The 21,005-nt window shown below is 40.7% G+C and overlaps 1 protein-coding gene across 5 annotated transcripts in view; it reads right to left on the bottom strand.

Moving 5' to 3' along the window:
* LOC135462009 (unconventional myosin-Ia-like) overlaps positions 1–21,005 on the bottom strand; it is a 67,110-nt gene that overhangs the window by 10,832 nt on the left and 35,273 nt on the right. For all 5 annotated transcript variants that reach the window (XM_064739336.1, XM_064739337.1, XM_064739338.1 and 2 more), the window contains 15 exons: positions 20,204–20,288; positions 19,103–19,209; positions 18,246–18,393; positions 17,215–17,333; positions 16,504–16,590; positions 16,038–16,103; positions 15,587–15,691; positions 14,945–15,007; positions 14,265–14,459; positions 11,102–11,216; positions 10,587–10,658; positions 8,009–8,064; positions 7,457–7,522; positions 7,145–7,212; positions 602–818 (listed from right to left, as the gene is read on the bottom strand). In XM_064739336.1, the coding sequence (XP_064595406.1) occupies positions 602–818; positions 7,145–7,212; positions 7,457–7,522; positions 8,009–8,064; positions 10,587–10,658; positions 11,102–11,216; positions 14,265–14,459; positions 14,945–15,007; positions 15,587–15,691; positions 16,038–16,103; positions 16,504–16,590; positions 17,215–17,333; positions 18,246–18,393; positions 19,103–19,209; positions 20,204–20,288 (1,569 nt within the window). The remainder of the gene's footprint in view (positions 1–601; positions 819–7,144; positions 7,213–7,456; positions 7,523–8,008; positions 8,065–10,586; positions 10,659–11,101; positions 11,217–14,264; positions 14,460–14,944; positions 15,008–15,586; positions 15,692–16,037; positions 16,104–16,503; positions 16,591–17,214; positions 17,334–18,245; positions 18,394–19,102; positions 19,210–20,203; positions 20,289–21,005) is intronic.

The raw sequence follows: 21,005 nt of genomic DNA, 5'->3' as shown, positions 1-21,005 counted from the left end.
AAAGTCCCAAATAAATATCAAAGCACTGTATGAAGCCCTCTTTTGAATTTGTTTCGCTACTAAATATTTCATTTCAAAGTTAAAAATTTTATCTTCAAGAAATTCCTTCTACTATTAGCCAAGGCCTTGATGGAAATCTGGAAAAATACTAACTGCAGGTGATGTTAAGATGATGCATTTCCTGTATGTGGATGGTGGGAGGGATGGATCTTTGCAATTAAGTATCTGATTGAAAGATGTATGAAAACACCACCACTACCACACTGTTACATGTCGTCTACAAATTACCTCCAATCAAACACCCACAATTAGGTATTACATTTAAGTAATGTTTAGACACCGATCATCTGAGCAACCATTATTAAATGTTTACAAACATTTCTCTGTGCTTCCTTACAGGACAGTATTCTCTCAGTGATTGGCTGACGTGAGCCATAGCAATGGTAGTTAGTCTGTCTAGTGAAATAACTAGGCACAATAAAATACAAACAATCCTTTGGGAAAATGAGGCAACAAGTTAAGGAATTGATGTCAATATTAAATGGAGTGCCTTCATTCAATTCAGACCCCAAACTAAGTGGATGCTCTCCACAGCACTCACGGTTCTGGGATTCCTGATGAAGATCTTTGTTTCCCCGAAGGCCATTTCCTCCTTGGAGATGTTCAGAGCAGACAGAATGACCTTGACCCCATCGACTGGCTCGCCCTTCCACTGCGGCCAGGTCTGTGGAGCCAGCATTTTGTAGCGGTATAGAAACTGACTGTACAATTGACGGAAGGCATACCCAGCACGCCTGACACGCACATTTTCCATCAAACTGAAACACACAACAATTCAAATAACAACCAGTGACCAATAACTAGGATTGAGACACAGTTCCTTGGAGAATGTATATGTTGCTGGTATAGGTACATGTATGATTCCCAGGGGTCAATTTTTTAAAGACCTCAGTATTTTGTAACTTAGACCCGAATGACATACTAAGGCACAATCCCTAGATGATCGTCTACTTTAAACTGAGGTACCGGTACTGTGGTAAATCCTGACCATGTACTTGTAACTGCCATACTGAGGTACTATCCCTAGATGAGCTGACATACTGAGGTATTATCCCTCGGTGAGCTAACATACTGAGGTACTATCCCTAGGTGAGCTGACATACTGAGGTATTATCCCTCGGTGAGCTGACATACTGAGGTATTATCCCTAGCTGAGTTGACATACTGAGGTACTATCCCCAGCTGAGCTCACATACTGAGGTACTATTCCTAGTTAAGTGAGCTGACATACTGAGGTACTATCCCCAACTGAACTGACTTACTGAGGTACTATCCCCAGCTGAGCTCACATACTGAGGTACTATCCCCAGCTAGGTGAGCCGACATACTGAGGAACTATCCCTAGCTGAGCTGACACACTGAGGTACTATCCCTAGCTGAGCTGACACACTGAGGTACTATCCCTAGCTAGGTGAGCCGACATACTGAGGTACTATCCCTAGCTGAGCTGACATACTGAGGTATTATCCCTTGGTCAGCTGACATACTGAGGTATTATCCCTAGCTGAGTTGACATACTGAGATACTATCCCCAGCTAGGTGAGCTGACATACTGAGGAACTATCCCTAGCTAGGTGAGCTGACATACTGAGGTACTATCCCTAGCTGAGCTGACACACTGAGGTACTATCCCTACCTAGATGTGCTGACATACTGAGGTACTATCCCTAGCTGAGCTGACATACTGAGGAACTATCCCTAGCTAGGTGAGCTGACATACTGAGGTACTATCCCTACCTAGGTGAGCTGACATACTGAGGTACTATCCCCAGCTAGGTGAGCCAACATACTGAGGTATTATCCCTAGCTGAGTTGACATACTGAGGAACTATCCCTAGCTAGGTGAGCTGACATACTGAGGAACTATCCCCAGCTAGGTGAGCCGACATACTGAGGAACTATCCCTCGGTGAGCTGACATACTGAGGTACTATCCCTAGCTAGGTGAGCCGACATACTGAGGAACTATCCCTCGGTGAGCTGACATACTGAGGAACTTTCCCTAGCTAGGTGAGCTGACATACTGAGGTACTATTCCTAGCTAGGTGAGCTGACATACTGAGGAACTATCCCTAGCTAGGTGAGCTGACATACTGAGGTACTATCCATAGCTGAGCTGACATACTGAGGTATTATCCCTCGGTGAGCTGACATACTGAGGTATTATCCCTCGGTGAGCTGACATACTGAGGTATTATACCCAGCTAGGTGAGCCGACATACTGAGGTACTATCCCTAGCTAGGTGAGCCGACATAGTGATGTATTATCCCTAGGTGAGCAGACATACTGAGGTACTATCCCTAGCTAGGTGAGCCGACATACTGAGGAACTATCCCTAGCTAGGTGAGCTGACATACTGAGGAACTATCCCTCGGTGAGCTGACATACTGAGGTACTATCCCCAGCTAGGTGAGCTGACATACTGAAGAACTATCCCTCGGTGAGCTGACATACTGAGGAACTATCCCCAGCTAGGTGAGCCGACATACTGAGGAACTATCCCTCGGTGAGCTGACATACTGAGGAACTATCCCTAGCTAGGTGAGCTGACATACTGAGGTACTATCCCTAGCTAGGTGAGCTGACATACTGAGGAACTATCCCTAGCTAGGTGAGCTGACATACTGAGGTACTATCCCTAGCTAGGTGAGCTGACATACTGAGGAACTATCCCTAGCTCAGTCAGCTGACATACTGAGGTACTATCCCTAGCTGAGCTGACATACTGAGGAACTATCCCCAGCTAGGTGAGCTGACATACTGAGGAACTATCCCTAGCTAGGTGAGCTGAGATACTGAGGTACTATCCCTACCTAGGTGAGCTGACATACTGAGGAACTATGCCTAGCTAGGTGAGCTGACATACTGAGGTACTATCCCTACCTAGGTGAGCTGACATACTGAGGTACTATCCCTAGCTGAGCTGACATACTGAGGTATTATCCCTAGCTAGGTGAGCTGATGTACTGAGGTACAATCCCTGGGTGACCATGTAAAATATACCACTGATTAACTTGACAAAAAATATCTCAAGAGATATACATGTATATGTGCTATAACACATGATATCATACAGCTTGATGATGCATGATCCTTGGGAATAGTTAGAACTGAGGTAATTACCATACCCCAAGAAACTACAACTCAACGAAATAGTTGGTAGAATACAACAAGTCCAAGATATCAAATTCCACAGCCAAAATTCCTAGTAATGTCATGTATTTGGTTGATGTTCATTGACAGACTTCATATAGCTAAATGTACATAAGGCAAATGTAATTATAAGGCCCACTTCATTGAGTGCAAATTTCCCAGGCACAATTCCTGGGAAACGTCCTCTATAATACACTGTATATGGCTGATATGTAATCCCCATGGAACTTCACACATGTACATGGTTCAGAAAATCTCACAGGTACTAGGGGAATGAGGTACAACCCCTTGAAGACCAACTGTGCATGAAGCTGATGTACTTTCATGTAGCCCTAAACATGGCCCCACCTGGCAGTCCTGCGGAAAGCTTTCTTCACATCTAGTTCTAATGGCAATGGCGATATGTTCTCCTGTTCTAATGACAATGGCGATATGTTCTCCTGTTCTGATGGCAATGGTAATATGTTCTCCTGTTCTAATGACAATGGTGATATGTTCTCCAAAGATTTAGTTCTGGAGCACTCTGTTAATACTGCATTCTCCATGGTGCTGGTTGTTCTGACAAATGCTCTTACACTCTGAGCACAAACAGCCTGGCTGAAGTCTAACACTAACTTCTCGTTGGACATCACAAGGGTCTTAGTGAAACAAGTATTATGTCACAGTGTTCAATGAATATTACACAGATTAAACGTTGTATCCACTGTGGAACAATCACTTGGGACTGAACACAGAAATGGGACTGTCCGTCTTGTGGAGCCGCTGCACACAGGTAATATTACATCACCAAACTTGTGGCTGTAGACAATAACACACCAATACTGGAGGGAGGAACAAATGTCACTACTGCAGGGACATATAATGGGTACAACACTTCAGAACGACCCCAGGGCACTGCACACCATATCAGCACATAATCTCCCTAACGCAAACTAGAGATACATCTATTACAAGGCTGATCCTGCACCCAGTGCGTGCTCCATAGATGTAATTAGACAAGGGTTGCAAAATGTCAGTCGAGTCATTACTACTGACAGCCACAGATGATCAGAATGCGCCAAGCAGAAATTCTCTCCCCCTGGCATAACGAATGTCACAGCACTGTCACCAGAACACATCAGGATTCACTAGACTGTTCCAATGCCAGAGAATGGTCAATTAATCAACAAGTAGCCATGTGTCATCCCTGGTGTTCACAGAGGCTCTTCTACACTCCTTAGTTGGGGTGTGTCGATCTTGATGAGTTAGACCATGATTACACAGAGCCTTACAGTTTTTTTGATGATTTATGTCATAACTTTTTAAAGAATATATCCCTCACTACTACAACTTTACACACAACAGTAACCCTATACATTTAAGGACATGGTTAAATGCTGTTCAAGGCAGGCAGCCTGGCCTCCTGCAAGGACAAGTATCCCAGACATAAACCACAACCTTCCCTCTCCCCACCTAGACTTTCTTTGGGACCCGAAGCCACAGGAGCTATTGAGGCAGGTATGGACAGAGCCATACTCAGGCCTTTTTCTTTACCTGCCCAATGGCTCACACCTAATCCCAGTTAATCACAGGTACAGCCAGGTAGTTTCAGGTAAGCTATTACCCCTGGCTGTGAGGGGTGGAAATGGATAACTGATAAGCCTATTGAACTTTCTGTCCTTATTGCAATTACACAGGACTTTGACTGTCCACCCACAGAGGGTTATGCCTTCATAGAGAATTGCTCTTTTAAGACAGCATGCTGATGGCCAGAACTGCCACTGTGCTCTCCGCCTACTGTGTGACCAACTGGACACTACTACAGCCTATGTCAGATCTACTTTTCTAGAGGCACATTGCATGTACAACTGATCCTCAGAGATAACACCTAATATATTACCATAAGCTTCAGGGTGTGTTCTAGGACCTAGGTCTGCAGGAACAGCCAGTCTATGTTATTTCGGCACATTATCACTGAATATTTGCCTTCATCTTCTATATCAGAGTGTAACCTGTTCAGTTTATTAACAATTACAGATTTATTTATAAATCTCAACATCTCAATCTCAACAAAACATTCTCCTCAAGAATTTTTCATTTGAATATACATATACATGTAGGATGGCTGTCAGTTTCATGGGTGGAGGAAACCCGAGTGGCACTAAACTGTGCCCACATGTGACATGCACACCATACTGGTGGAACAGAAGGGGTCTTCAACAAAGGTTAGACTTCATGATAGACCATATTAACATGTCAACCAAGTTTTGTCTTCTAAGAACCACCATCTATCATCTGATAGACATGGAATTTGTAGCTTTCAAACTTACTCCAGGCATACACATTTTTACTAGTCATTGTTTAAAGTACTTCAGTATAATACTGAAAGAATTACACCTGTATGTATACAGTGTATGGTCATGTATAGTTGCCCTTGTATGTTTGCTAGCCAAGCTCTTTGCTAATTAAAGAAACGCATTTACATTTCACTGACACTCTCACTCAGTGTTCCAAAAAGGACAGCACCTCAATGAGTTCTGGAAACCAGGGTACTTCACTGGGTTGTTAACACCACAGCATTTTCAGCTGTGCTAGCAATACTGATTACCATTTGCATGTTTTGTGAACATAATTTTAGTTTTGGGAAATTATTTTCTGATAACTTATTATCGGATATATTTGTTTTCCCTTTTTATTCAATACTGTGTCTGGACCGGGACATCTGCACTGTCCCTCACCAAACCGAAACTTATGGAAGTTCAGTCTGTTCTTATTAACGCATGTGCTTCCTATTCAAATGAAATAACCAACGAAACGCATTCGATCTGAGTGCGTTTACATGTATATGCTGTGTACTGAGTTACTCCCTTTACACCTGCGACACCACGAGTAGTCCTCCAGCTGGAAAACTTAATGTTGTCTTAGAGCGGCAAACTATTTTGATTGAATATGACAGGCTGGGGCTATGAGTATTAGCTTCACATTTTATTATTTATTCATCTGACTGGTGTTTCGCGCTGCACTGAAGAAACTTTCATTTGTATGACGACAACCAGCATTATGGTGGGGGAAATCTATGGCCATCTGCAGCCATACCTCTGCAGAGGAAGCCAGTCTGAGCTCAAGGAACTCTCAGAGACAGCACTGGTGAAAGATGGAGTTGTGATTTTTTTTTTATTGATTCACTGCTTTGCTTTGAGTTTTCATGTTGTGAATGTTGTTATAACTACATAATTGTCAACATGGCTAAAAAAACTTCTAACCAGGTTAGCCACATTGGCGTAAGTGAAAAAAAGTCTAGTGCTAGCACTGTATTTCCCCTCACTGTGTTGTAAAGATCACACCACCTCACTGGGTTTCGGAATCCCCCAAAACACCACCTCATTAAGTCAATAAAAGGGCAGCACCTCATTGGTCTCCCCAACAAAATACTGCAGCACATGGAATCCCCAAAAGGGCAGCACCTGGCAGGGTTCCAAAAAACCAGATCACCACAATGGGTTCCGCAAACCATAGCATTTGACTGGGTCCGAAAAACAGAACACTTCACTCAGTGATCTGAAAACCAAATAATCTCAGACAGGGTTTTGATAACCAAAGCAAACTCACTGAGTACTAATAACTGCAGCACCTCAATGGTTTCCCGAAACAAAACAAAAAACACAGCATCTCACTGGTTTCTAAAAAAACACATCGCCCTAATGAGTTTCGAAAACAAGAGCATTTCACTGGGTTCCAAAAAAACACAACATCTCTCAGGGTTCTTAAAATCACATCTCAGTAAGAATTTTGAGAACCTTCACTCAGTTATGCACCTCTGTACAAGGGCAGCACCTCACCAGGTTCCTAAAACACAGCTCAGTTTTGGCCAACAAACCACAGCCTTAATCAGAATGTATTGCAAACAATGTCTTGATGCAAGTAAAGTTTTATTTCCACTAAGAGAACTTACCCTAAATAGCGGACCTGATGCTTGACCAAATGAACATCAAAAACCCCAGCGACTTTTCCATCATTGGGCTGAAAACAAATGAGAAATGACACTTTTGTGCAAAACTGTTACACAGTATAGAATTAAAGTGGACAAATCTTGATGTGGGATGGATAAATGTGGGCACATATGCAATACAGACTTCTGTGTCCAGTCATTTATTGACAGAGTAGAATTAAATAATACAAATGTACAGAGTTGATGCAAATAGGATAATACCATGAAAACAGGGGAGTTAATTCTGTTCCTTAAGTTGGACAAGAGTTTTCTCACCTTGATACAGCGGATGTAGTTAGGGTTTTTGGACTGAAGGTTTTTCATCAACTCAGCCACAGACAACTGTGGATTAAAAAAACGGGGTGATTTGCTAAATCAGTAATGATCAAACATGGGGTGATTTTCTGAACGTAAAGCCAAACAAATAGCTGATTCACTGATTTTTGATAACCAAATTGAAACATAGAGTGATAGTCAGTATCAAGCAAGAAAAGGGTAAATTTGCTAAAATCCATAGTTATAAACAGCAGACTTAAGGTTAGTTGATGAATCAGAAACTACAAAACAGAGACCTGTCAGAAGAACAGCCCAGTGACTTCTTACTTCTGTAGTTTACATTTAAGTTGTCTGACCATTCCAATCCCTTGCTGATAATTCATATACTTAAATTAAGGTAAATTCACAGGGAATCGATGTTAACTCTTTACCACAAAGGTTGCCTGTCTAATATGTCCCCCTACAAAATGTAACATTTCATTCTCTACCCTCAAGTCAGTTTATTCTATGTGTAAAAATGAACACATTGCTGTCAGACGGCCTTGTGCTGACCTTGAACTGAGATCCAGCTGTGGCAGGTCGCTTCCTGTTTTTCTTCTCCGGGTTACCTGCCAAGAAAGTTCATGTGTTGTAACACATCTTCTAAATCAACATACAAGTAATGTTACAAACTTGATTCTCAATGCATGTTTGTGTTTTTGTTTGTGAACACACATCTACCCGTAGTCTCCACCCACAAACTGCTATGTGTACAGGCATGGACACATACACTGCTGTATGTACAAGTGTACAGGTTTGAGCACAGGTCTCCCTGAATCTCCAACCACATATAGTTATGAGTACAACTGTATAGATGTGAACACAGATCTACCCAAATGCCACCCAAACACTGCCGTGTTTACAAGTGTACAGATGTGAACACAGACCTAGCCAAGTCTCCACCCACATACTGCTGTGTGTACAAGTGCACAGGTGTGAACACAGATCTACCCAAATCTCCAACCACACAGTTATGTGTACAAGTGTATAGATGTGAACACAGATCTACCCAAATTCCACCCAAACACTGCCGTGTTTACAAGTGTACAGATGTGAACACAGACCTAGCCAAGTCTCCACCCACATACTGCTGTGTGTACAAGTGTACAGGTTTGAGCACAGGTCTGCCTGAATCTCCAACCACACATAGTTATGTGTACAAGTGTATAGATATGAACACAGATCTACATGTACCCAAGTCTCCACCCAAACACTGCTGTGCGTACAAGTGTACAGACGTGAACACAGATCTACCCAAGCCTCCACCAATGTAATACTGTGTGTGCAGATGGGGACACGCAACTGCCCGAGTCTCCACACACACACACGGCTATGTGTACAAATGTACATGTGTGAGCACAGATCTACCCAAGTCTCCACACACACACTGCTGTGTGTACAAGTGTACACATGTGAACACAGATCTACTCAAATCTCCACTCACACACTGCTGTGTGTACAAGTGTACACATGTAAACACAGATCTATCAAAGTCTCCACCCACACACTGCTTTGTGTACAAGTGTACAGGTGTGAACAAAGATCTACCCAAATTCCACCCACACACTGCTTTGTGTACAAGTGTACACATGTGAACACAGATCTACTCAAATCTCCACCCACACACTGCTATGTGTACAAGTGTACACATGTGAACACAGATCTACCAAAGTCTCCACACACACACTGCTTTGTGTACAAGTGTACATATGTGAACACAGATCTACCCAAATTCCACCCACACACTGCTGTGTGTACAAGTGTACAGGTGTGAACACAGATCTACCCAAGTCTCCACTCACATACTGCTGTGTGTACAAGTGCACAGGTGTGAACACAGATCTACCCAAATCTCCACCCACATATTGCTGTGTGTACATGTGCATAAGTGTGGACACAGATCTACCCAAGTCTCCACCCACATATTGTTGTGTGTACAAGTGTACAGGTGTGAACACAGATCTACCCAAATCTCCATCCACATACTGCTATGTGTACACGTGCATAAGTGTGGACACAGATCTACCCAAGTCTCCACCCACATATTGCTGTGCGTACAAGTGTACAGGTGTGAACACAGATCTACCCAAATCTCCACCCACATACTGCTGTGTGTACACGTGCATAAGTGTGGACACAGGTCTACCCATGTCTCCACCCACATATGGCTGAAAACATGTGAGGACAGGTGTTTCAAACCAGTGATAAGCAAGTGAAAAATCAGGTGAAACATGTGATGTACGAGAAATCTCTAAACACATATAACTGTGTGGTCACAGTTCTTTTTGAGAAGCCAACTCTTTTATTTAACTGAAATGAAAAAAAATCAACCAACAAATTTTTATTCCAATATAGTGAACTTTGTAATTTTAAGCATTCAGTCATACATATAAATAATCTAATAAAAAGATTATAAAGAAAAATGCAATGAGTAAAAATTCAAAGGACTTACATGTAAGCTGTAGGTTAAACTGACTGCACTGCGCTAACTAATCACCTGAAGTAATTTAAATAGTATCAATATGGAAGAAATCAGATTGCCTCAAAATATTGTTCAGAACCAATCAAAACATTAGATTGCAAAATGCCTATTATTCACCTCAAAATTTTGTTAGTATCATCCTTAACTTAAAGTCTGAAGAAGGTTGCATGCAAATGAAAGTCCAGAACAATCCACAAATCAATCATATTGCGGTAGGTCAATCAGTCATTCACTGAATTCGATGAGGATAACTCAATCTACATACTCTGGTCATAAGGCTAAGGATAAATTTTAAAGACTCAGCACCCTGAGGAAAGAAATTGTCTACAAGCAGGGCTAGTGGTTGCAGAATGCCATTTATGGCTAACAAAAGATTTCTCAAAGTACAGCATGTTCATGTGACAAGTGGCATGCTGGAAATGACTGCACACTTGGTCAAACAAAATGCCACATTCAATCTGTAAAGCAGAAGATACAGCAAATAGAAAACACACAGCGGGCATTATGAACTCCAAAACTCTCAGACTCTGCAAATGTGAAATTGGGGGCTGAATTAAACGAGGCAGAGAGCTGCTGCAGGCGCAAGGCTGAGTAGTGGATGAGACCTACCCTCATTGTCAGGGAGCATGGGTAGGGGAGACCACTGCTGATATGTGTACCCTCGGACCTCCTCTGGGGAGGCTGGCCACAGAAAGAGAAGAGATTGTGAGAATGAGAGAAGAGAGAAAGAAAGAGAAAGAGAGACAGAGAGAGAGAGGAAAGGCCATCATTAAAAATATGTTCCTTGTTCATAACAAGACCCTCCAAATCAGGCCCTACTCTAAAGTTCTTGATATTGATAGAAGTTCTACTTATAAAACATTGTACAGTCAGTGCAAATGAATATAAGGAATTTTCTCCTAACATTTAGTTCCAATTTATCAGGCAATGCTTCCTGCGATTTGGGCTGTATTAAGCTAGCCTATAATTTGGGCACCCTTAGAAGGTATCAAAATGTCCTTGTATTTGGTCCTGGTGGAATTCAAGAATACTTGATGTATATGAGAGCGGCCATCTGCAGGTTCCTATTCTGTGTAAAGTTAGTTCAATGCACTCTTTCACATTGAGCAAGATTGTAGGCCTACCTTCTGGGAATAACTTTTTGAGCAAAGGATGACCACAACTGTACATGGCTCTGGACAGGTCCCGGAACAGCAGATCATTGTTCTTCTCCACAAACCCAGTCACATGATATGTCACCTGAAATCAAATACAAGCTGATAGTAAGGTGTGTCAGGTGGCGGCATCAGGTGTAAGAAGGACTGCATAAATGCCTTGTAATACAGTTACACGGTAAAACTGTTCCCAGATCAGCTTCCAAATTAACCATACTGAAGCGATACATTCCCAAACCTGGAACCCAGTCCTACCACTTGCACTATCATCAAAGTGTCAAAGCTGTAGGAAAAAAAAGAGGTTTTCTAATTCTAAATTCAAATCACTATATGGAAGTAATAATTTATTTATTTATTTGATTGGTGTTTTATGCCATACTCAAGAATATTTCACTTATACAATGGCGGCCAGCATTATGGTGGGTGGAAACCGGGCAGAGCCCAGGTGAAACGCAGTAATAACAACCATAATGTCGTAATTACTGCAACAGGAACATAACCGATGCATTCAAATAGCATTCTCAGTTTGCAAACCACCATATTTGAATCCCGTGACTCCGTTGTTTAAATGGACTTACATTGTGGGGTTGTACAAAGGCAAACGAAACGAAGATCCCAGCAAATTATAGGAGATTCCAGGCGTATGGAGACAGGTTCTAAACGCCTTTTTGACTAGTTAAATTATGCACAAATGTACTAGGCCTTTAACTTGAAAAATGTTGAAAATTTGTGACCTGAGGTGGAGCTCATCTAAATGGGAAGCACTTGGGCCAAAATCACAAGAAGGGAATTCCTATCCAGCAGTATGACAAAAATCTAGGCAAAGTCGATATTCCAATGTTCTTTGCGATAGAAAACATGTTGGTATGACTTCATAAAACATTAGCTTAGTAAAATATTACTGCGATGTTGAAAATATGCCGCAAAAAGGTTTTTGACACCAATGACACATCGCCACACTAACTAAACAATGACAAGTGATCCTAGATGGAACGCGCAACCCCACAAATACAGACGACCGTATGCCCTGGGCTCTATTAAGAACTACGTTGAGAAGATGAAATTGTGCATGAACTGTGCTTGATGCCTTCAAGAACTGTGATTAATAAAATTGGAAGATAGAGTAAGGTGGACTTGGGAAAGGAGGTGGGCTTCTGAAATATCATGACTGGCTTTAAGGGTAACAAAAACTGGACTGGCATATGATCTCACAACTTTCTCCATGTAGTGAACAGCCAGCTCACTGGTCATTACTAGCAGCAACTGATTTAATTGACTGCATGTGAAGTGACTTTTTTTTTGATTGGTGTTTTACACCGTACTCAAGAATATTTCACTTATATGACGGTGGCCAGCTTTATGGTGGGTGGAAACCGGGCAGAGCCCGGGGGAAATCCACGACCATCCGCAGGTTGCTGGCAGACCTTCCCACTTACGGCCGGAGAGGAAGCCAGCATGAACTGGACTTGAACTCACAGCGACCGCATTGGTGAGAGGATCCTGGGTCATTACGCTGCACTAGCGCGCTAACCGACTGAGCCACGGAGGCCCCGAAGTGACTTTGAGGCCCCGCAATCTGAATATGCAGAATGCCCTAGATCAACCCATGAGTTACATTTTTAATTATAATGAAGGACTGGATGCATGCAGACCTGTAATCTGAATTGTGCAGAATGCACTCAATCAAAAGAATGGGTTTCAATTAGACTCCCAAACATGTTGTCAATCGCCCTTATGACGGTTTCTTGTTGGTTTGAATCCAAATGTTCGAACGAGTTCATCTGTTTTCAGACAATGCCAATTGGGGGTGAACAATGTCAAAAATAGCAGTTAGTAAAGTTTGGTTTGCTGGTGACGGAGTTCCAGGTTAGTGAGTGGAGGGGTGATCTGTATTTCTGAAAGTTAAGCTGGGAAGAATGAAACAGATTTCAGATCAAAGCAATCAGGCATGATAATTAATACAGGTGTATATCATAGCCCAAGATTCCGGTTAACAATTAATACAGGTGTGTATCAAAGCCCACGAATCAGGTGTGATAATCAATACAGGTGTGTATCAAAGCCCAGGAATCCGGTTGACAATTAAAACAGGTGTGTATCAAAGCCCAGGAATCAAGTCCAGGAATCAGGTGTGATAATTAATACAGGTATGTATCAAGCCCAGGAATCCAGTAGACAATTAATACAGGTGTGTATCAAATCCCAGGAATCAGGCTGACAATTAATACAGGTGTGTCTCAAAGCCCAGGAATCAGCTTGACAATTAATACAGGTGTGTATCAAAGCCCAAGAATCAGGTGTGATAATTAACACAGGTATGTAACAGGAATCAGGTATGATAATTCATACAGGTATGTATAACAAAGCTCTGGAATCACGTGTTGCAATTCATACAGGTGTGTATCAAAGCCTAGAAATCAGGAGAGATAGTACAAAGGTGTATCTATCCCATGAAACAGGTGTCAAAGCCTGAGGTTATCAAATCTCAGGAATCAAGTGTGATAGTTAATACAGGTGTGTATCAAAGCCCAAAAATCGGGCTGATAATTAATACAGATGTGTATCAAAGCCCATAAATCAGGTTGATAACTAATAGAAGGTGGGTGTGTATCAAATCCGATCAAAAAAGGTGTGGTATTACAGGTATGTATCAAAGTCCAGGAGTCACGTGTGATAATGCAGGTAGGTATCAAACCCCATGAAAATAGGTCTGATAATACAGGTGGGTATCAAAGCCCAGGAATCAGGTGTGATAAAACAGGTGGGTATCAAACCCCATGAAAACAGGTGTGATAATACAGGTGGGTATCAAACCTCATGAAAACAGGTGTGATAAAACATGTGGGTATCAAAGCCCAGGAATCAGGTGTGATAAAACAGGTGGGTATCAAACCCCATGAAAACGGGTGTGATAAAACAGGTGGGTATCAAAGCCCAGGAATCAGGTGTGATAATACAGGTGGGTATCAAACCCCATGAAAACAGGTGTGATAATACAGGTGGGTATCAATGCCCAGGAATCAGGTGTGATAATACAGGTTCGTGTCAAAACACAACTTTTAATATATGTTACAAAGCAGCTTCTAGCTGAAATGTTAAGTCTGATTTAACAGAATCTAATGGTTTTACATACATTCCCAGCATAGTGCCTCAGTCTGAAGGCATCATGTGGCAGGCTACGATCAGACTGATTCTTCCTGCAGCCACGGCTTTCAAAGTGAAGATGATTACAGCAGGTCTGATTCAGCTTGTTCAGGAATGTCGAGTCGGTGACTTTACCGGGGCGAAGGCATTCCTCATCCAACATGGCTAGGATACCAACATTATTCTGATTTAAAAACAAAAGGGTAAGGTGAGACATTTGTCAAAAGATGATACATTCTACTGAAGAAACCTATATATATAAATTTTGTAAAATAAGATATGAGGTTTTGTTAAATGGTATATATAATATTCAGGAGAAAGAAAACATAACCTGTTTAAACATAATCTTAATTTCACAACAGAAGTATTTCACAACAGAAGTATTTCATAACAAAAAACAAGATGGCACTGGTCACAGGTAAGAACTATCCTCTTGATTTATTTTTTTTTTTTGCCTAAGTTAGTTATATATTAAATGATTTAATTTAATGACTTAATTAAAGTTCAAAGACAGTTGATTTCAACCACAATAAAATCATCACCTGTGATACGTGCGAGTAATCATACTTGTAAAATAACCTAGAATGAGTTTAAATGCTACACTGAGCTCATTTAGTATGAGATATTGTTATGATGCTGTTAACATATATGTATAACACACAGGCTTACCTTTTCTATCAAGTCACATATCACAGCATTGTTAAAATATTCCACATGGATCCACTCAATACCCTGGATAAGGAAGGAAAATCAGACCATTACAAAAACCCTTAAAAAAATCCAGATTAACACAGAATGCAGATGTCTAAAACATTTCCTGTGGAACTGATTGTCATGATAATAAAGTTCAGTTCATAGGAAAAATGCACACACAAATTTCATGCAGTAGGTTTGTAGACATACCCAGGAGGGGGGAAAACTCATACAATTATAATATTGCTGCAAAGGCATTAAACTTAAGTATGCTTAATTTTACATCTTATGGAATATGTGTGCAAATTTTCCCATAACTGGCGAAGTACTTTTGAAGAAGTTGCACAGACAAACTGATGTCTGAGGATAGACAGACAGTGATTCTAGTGTACACACCAATCCCACCTCCAATACTTCACAATCAGAAAGGCCAGAAAACCATGGTGAAAGGAGTTTTCACGCAGGGAGTCTCTCTTATCCACCTATACTCTCTCTTGTTTAAGTTCCTTCTCTAATCCTTGGCCTTCCCATCTGTCTCCTTCCTATTTGTACCCCTAATCCTCCAATATCCCCTTTCAATCCCCTCTCTCCCCTACTCTTTCAAAATTCTACCCTCACCTCTTTCACATATTCCTCTTGCTCTTCTTTTAAGGTCAGTTCTATAAACAGCTGCTGAAGGTTCTCATTGCAATAGTTGATTATAAACTGTTCAAATCCATTCCTCTGGAGAAAACATGAACAAAACAGAACATTGAATGAGGGGAAATCTACACTATTTACTATTCTTCTCAATCATTGCTTTCTGATGAATGTCTGCTGAAACCACCCAAGTCTGTTCTCATATTTACAAGTGTGTTAATCTCACTTTTAAAATGGCAACAAACTGTGTTTTGCAAAGGAATTTGGATCATGACTTTGTCTCAGTAGGTAGTGCATGTATACAACTTCCACTGGAAAATATTCACCTTACATTAACATACAGATATAGAGATACATATCATTCCCTAGAGGTAATGAAGTGTTTCACCACCAGATTATGCTGGTCAGAATTAGCTAAACCAGTCCTCACCTCAAACACTTCAAACCCATATATATCTAATACTCCCATCACTTTTGTTTGGACTCTTCCTTTAACCTGGAAATACATGTACAGACATATATGTACACAATGACTTGAGCAGCAGAAGAAATCCCAGCATCTGATCCCCTACAAACTAGACAGTGCCCACATGTATTATTACCCAATACTGTCAGTTGTAGCCAGTATTATTTTTAAGTTTGTGTTTCAATGCAAAGATAATTTTGCAATGAAATAAGCAGTCCTTTAACCCCCCATTCCCTCCCAAACAAAGATATTTTTCACTTCTTTTCCTAATCTTGGCTCATAACAAATAAAAAGAGCAACATGTGAGTCAACATGCCACTGAAGGCAAATGTGTCCAACAAGGGGTGCACAAAGTTCATATCAAGACATGGAAGATTGTCAAATGTGAATACCTATAATTTCTGTTCATGTCTCTCTGAGATGAGCTTACCTTGATACTGTCGTTAATTCTGGAAACCAGCCAGGAGAACAAGCGACTATAAATAGCTTTACATAAGGCATCTCGAGCATAGGTGGCCTGAAACAAGGGACATAACTCACCTTCAGTTACTACTTTCCCCCAACAGAGTCATTTAGTAACATAAATGACACCCACAATGAAAAAAAGAAGTTATGGCCCAAGGTGATAAAAGTAATGCACCCCCCCCCCTCCCCAACACACACACACATAATATGCACAGCGATTTTAGATCAGTATGAAAATTTATAAAAAACTAGAATTCTCTGTTACTACAATACTGAAGCACTCTGTCTTATTCACAGCACTCTGTCTTATGCACAGAACTCTACATATATTACACCAGTCAGGGACATGAACATTCAACCTTAAAACCAGATGATTCAAATCCAGTCTATTAAGGACAGATTTTCTTGATAAAAATAGTTGACGTCACATACAGGCTGAACAAATACGTGGGACACCATGTTAACCTACTAATATCACTACTGATTTTTTACGATTGGTCAAATGTGTGTTCTTGACTGATAGCTCGGAAATGTCTCTTCACACTGCAGATATAACCAGATATATAAACTTATGTGCACATGTAACTTTGATTAGCAATGTTTTCTAAAGTCCTTTCAGATCAACCATATTATTCACATTTCAGTATGAGCTAAGGGCTAGCTACAGAACACATACGTCAGCAGTATTGAGGGCCACAGTGACCCTGTCCCCTCGCGTTTCCACAGACTTCTGGGTAAGGGCAGCAGTCATTAGGTCCACAGGGTAGTCCACCAGCTCACACACATCCTCCATCTCTGTGACAGAAACAGTCTCTGTTTGTATGTTAGTCCTTGTACATTCATAACACATGTACATCCACGTACTATGATAGTGATTCTTCACGACCAAAAACGTAACAGAACAACTTTAAAAGTGGCAATGTCAAATTTTATATGTCAATAAAGCTTCGGCTTGAAGATGCGAATCTGATATAAACAACATCTACATTTACAGCAGGAAATGAAATCAATCATATACATAGCCTAACAGTTTAAAGGAGAAGAAAAATTTTAAAAATGGCACTATAGGCTGAAAAGAGCACATTTTTTTCTATCTGGTGGTGCCTGCTGCATAATTTTGCGATTTCTCCTCGCCATACATGTAAAGCCTGAAAACGGCAAAAGTGGCATAAATTGCTTAGTCCATCTTTAACACCCTGTAATTTATGCTGGGGGTGTGTTGCCTATCAGCCAATGAGAGTCGTTAAAACTGCTGGCACGTTCGTGTAAACTTGGAACCTATGTCCAAGATTCCGGTTTCCCCATCGTCAAGCAGAAATCACCGAAGTAACGGGAAGTACCGGCGGTTGGCAGGTCACGTACATTTTCTGCCGTAAATGTACAAACTGCACTTCAACAGTTTCTGACAGAAATTCTCCTCCTAACACAGAAGACTTCAGGACTAGTTCTTAGGCAAAATGGAGATGCCTACAGCGGATTTTAGTGCTGAATTTATTTATAATTTATCAACTTCAGGTACATATTAGAATTTTTTTATGGCATGCACATGTGAGGAAATGCATTCTCTTTTCAATGGTATTTGTTTGAAATTTAAAGCTTATTCTCTTTTAATCCCATGTCCAGTCTTGGGTTTGCATACAAAAGTGAAGACAAACTTGATTATAATGCAGTCTTGGAGCTTCAAAACTAGATGCTTCCATTTCTCACCATATTTGCTGTTTATTTCACAACCATCAGTGCCATCCAGGTTACCGCGGTGAATAAATTCCAGATTGCCCAGTTTTAATATCGTGGCAATCAGCTCAAATGTGGAGAAGATTTCTTCATCCTGGAAACCAATGATCTGCATTCCTTTCTGCAAATAAAAAAATCACAAACACATGGCTGAATGGTTTGTTTGTTTGCGGTTGTATATTCTTCAACTTCAATATTAATCCTGTGGCATAGCCCTGCTAAATTCTACATGTATGTCCTTGTAGGAGTTCCGTCCAAGTACCAACATTTACATGTATGCACAATTTTTAGCAGTGTCCCACCTAGTCACAAATTACTGGCACCAACCTAAGATATGTATACAAGCTTCTATCCTGTAAATGACCTCAAAGCCGATTGCCAGTCATGCACAGTGTAGGTGTTTTCTAACCACAGTATTGTCCCACAAACAAATGCACATGCAAGACCTCCCTCATGGGTCTCCTCCAGGAGCCGTTTGTGCAATAACTCACATGAAATGGGGCTAACTAGCTCTTCCGGAGGTATATATATATATATACACTTGGCCTAACCCTAATGCCAAGCATATCAGTAAAGATATATAAAGATTACTGTCATACAGGAAGTACAATGTACATGCATGGTACAAATATGACCTGACTCTGGACGAAATGGATGTATTCTGCTTACTAGGTTTACAAGAAGTGGAAAATCTGAGAAAAATCTCTCCCACAACTTTATAATTCTAGGAACCATACAGTGTATATTCTGGTCAAAGATTAGAAATCACACTAGCACGTGACATGGCAATTGTGGTTTTGTAAAACTATCTAGACACAAGCATGACTTACTGTTGTAATTCTGTAGTTTTCCTTGTCATTCATACTATCCACTTGGGAGCAGCCACTGCGAAGTAGATACTCGTAGTTGTCATGGTTACGAGACAGCTTTAATGCTTCTGTAAAACACAAATTGGTAGCAGATACATTCCTCAACACCAAAATTCATTACAATAGAAATTGTTACTATTTTTATTCACTTACACCTGGAATAGCATATTTCCACCCAAAGACAGCTGATTAACTCTATTGTCACATAAGGTTGGAGGGTCACTAAAATCCTTGTTATTTCATTTCTACATTAAAATACAGTGTGATGCTCGGCCACTAAATACAGATTTATTGGCAATATTTTAGGAATAAACTGACTTATTGTCTACTCCTGTTAGCAGCTGATTTATTCTGTACATTCTTGGAACAAGGACTTCCTGAGTGTGTCAATGTCTGCTCCTGTTAGCAGCTGATTTATTCTGTACATTCTAGGAGTGAGGGCCTACTGAGTGTCAATGTCTCTTACTGCTAACAGCGGATTCATTCTGTACATGTACATTGTAGGAGTAAGAACTTACAGAGTGAGTCAATGTTTGCTCCTGCTAACAGCTGATTTATGCTGTACATTCTAGGACTAAGCATTTACTAAGTGTGTCAAAGACTCTTCCTGCTAACAGCTGATTTATTCCGTGTATTCTAGAAGTAAGAACTTACTGAGTGTGTCAATGTCTGTTCCTGCTAACAGCTGATTCATTCTGTATATTCTAGGGATAAGAACTTACTGAGTGTGTCAATGTTTGCTCCTGCTAACAGCGGATTCATTCTGTATATTCTAGGGATAAGAACTTACTGAGTGTGTCAATGTTTGCTCCTGCTAACAGCTGATTCATTCTGTATATTCTAGGGATAAGAACTTACTGAGTGTGTCAATGTCTGCTCCTGCTAACAGCTGATTTATTCTGTGTATTCTAGAAGTAAGAACTTACTGAGTGTGTCAATGTCTGCTCCTGCTAACAGCTGATTTATTCCGTGTATTCTAGAAGTAAGAACTTACTGAGTGTGTCAATGTCTGCTCCTGCAAACAGCGGATTCATTCTGTATATTCTAGGGATAAGAACTTACTGAGTGTGTCAATGTCTGCTCCTGCTAACAGCTGGTAGAACACGTGGAAATTCCTCTCTCCATTCATCTGCACAGCAACTCTTGACTGGTGACAGAAACAAAACACTGCCTCAATAAGAGCCTTGTAATTGTTGCATGGGAACACAGCAATTCAATGTGAACAAAACCTTGTCATTTGACTAAAATTTGATATTTTAGACATTACAAAGGCTACAACCAGAAACCCTGACGACAATAGCTAAGCTTAATGTGTAAAATGTAACAAACATTGATTTTGTATCTAATGCCATCAGATATACATGTCTGTGTCACAGACAGCTGCAATGTGTAGCCAGTTGGTAGACGTTTAAGTTTTACAGTACAAAAACACCCTACTTAAACCTCACCGCCATGTTTCATGGGTAAACTTCCCTTCTAAATACATGTACGTACAATGCCAAGCACACACAAGCAGGTTATTTATTACAAAATCTAACTTTGGCAGCCATGACGATCAACATGTACTTCTACTAAAATACACACTCAAAGCGAAATGCAGCACAAAATCAGTCATCATTTCCATTTTTATTACCTTTTCTTACTTTGCTCTACTTCCGTGACCTTTTCAAAAGATTGACCACTTTGCACAGTCAGATTTTGTGTATGACAAATTTTGTGTGCAGGACATCATGATCAAGATGATGTCAAGCAAGTGTGAAAAGATCAAGAGAATAGGCTAAATAAACAAGAGACACCTTTATGATCATGCTGTTCCCATTTAACCAAATCAGTTCATCGGTACTTAAATGTCACATATATAACA

This window comes from Liolophura sinensis, chromosome 1 (genome assembly GCF_032854445.1).
Source record: "Liolophura sinensis isolate JHLJ2023 chromosome 1, CUHK_Ljap_v2, whole genome shotgun sequence".
In the NCBI taxonomy this organism is placed as follows: domain Eukaryota; kingdom Metazoa; phylum Mollusca; class Polyplacophora; order Chitonida; family Chitonidae; genus Liolophura; species Liolophura sinensis.
Note: the sequence above shows the minus strand (reverse complement) of the source record. Positions and strands in the feature narration are given on the sequence as shown.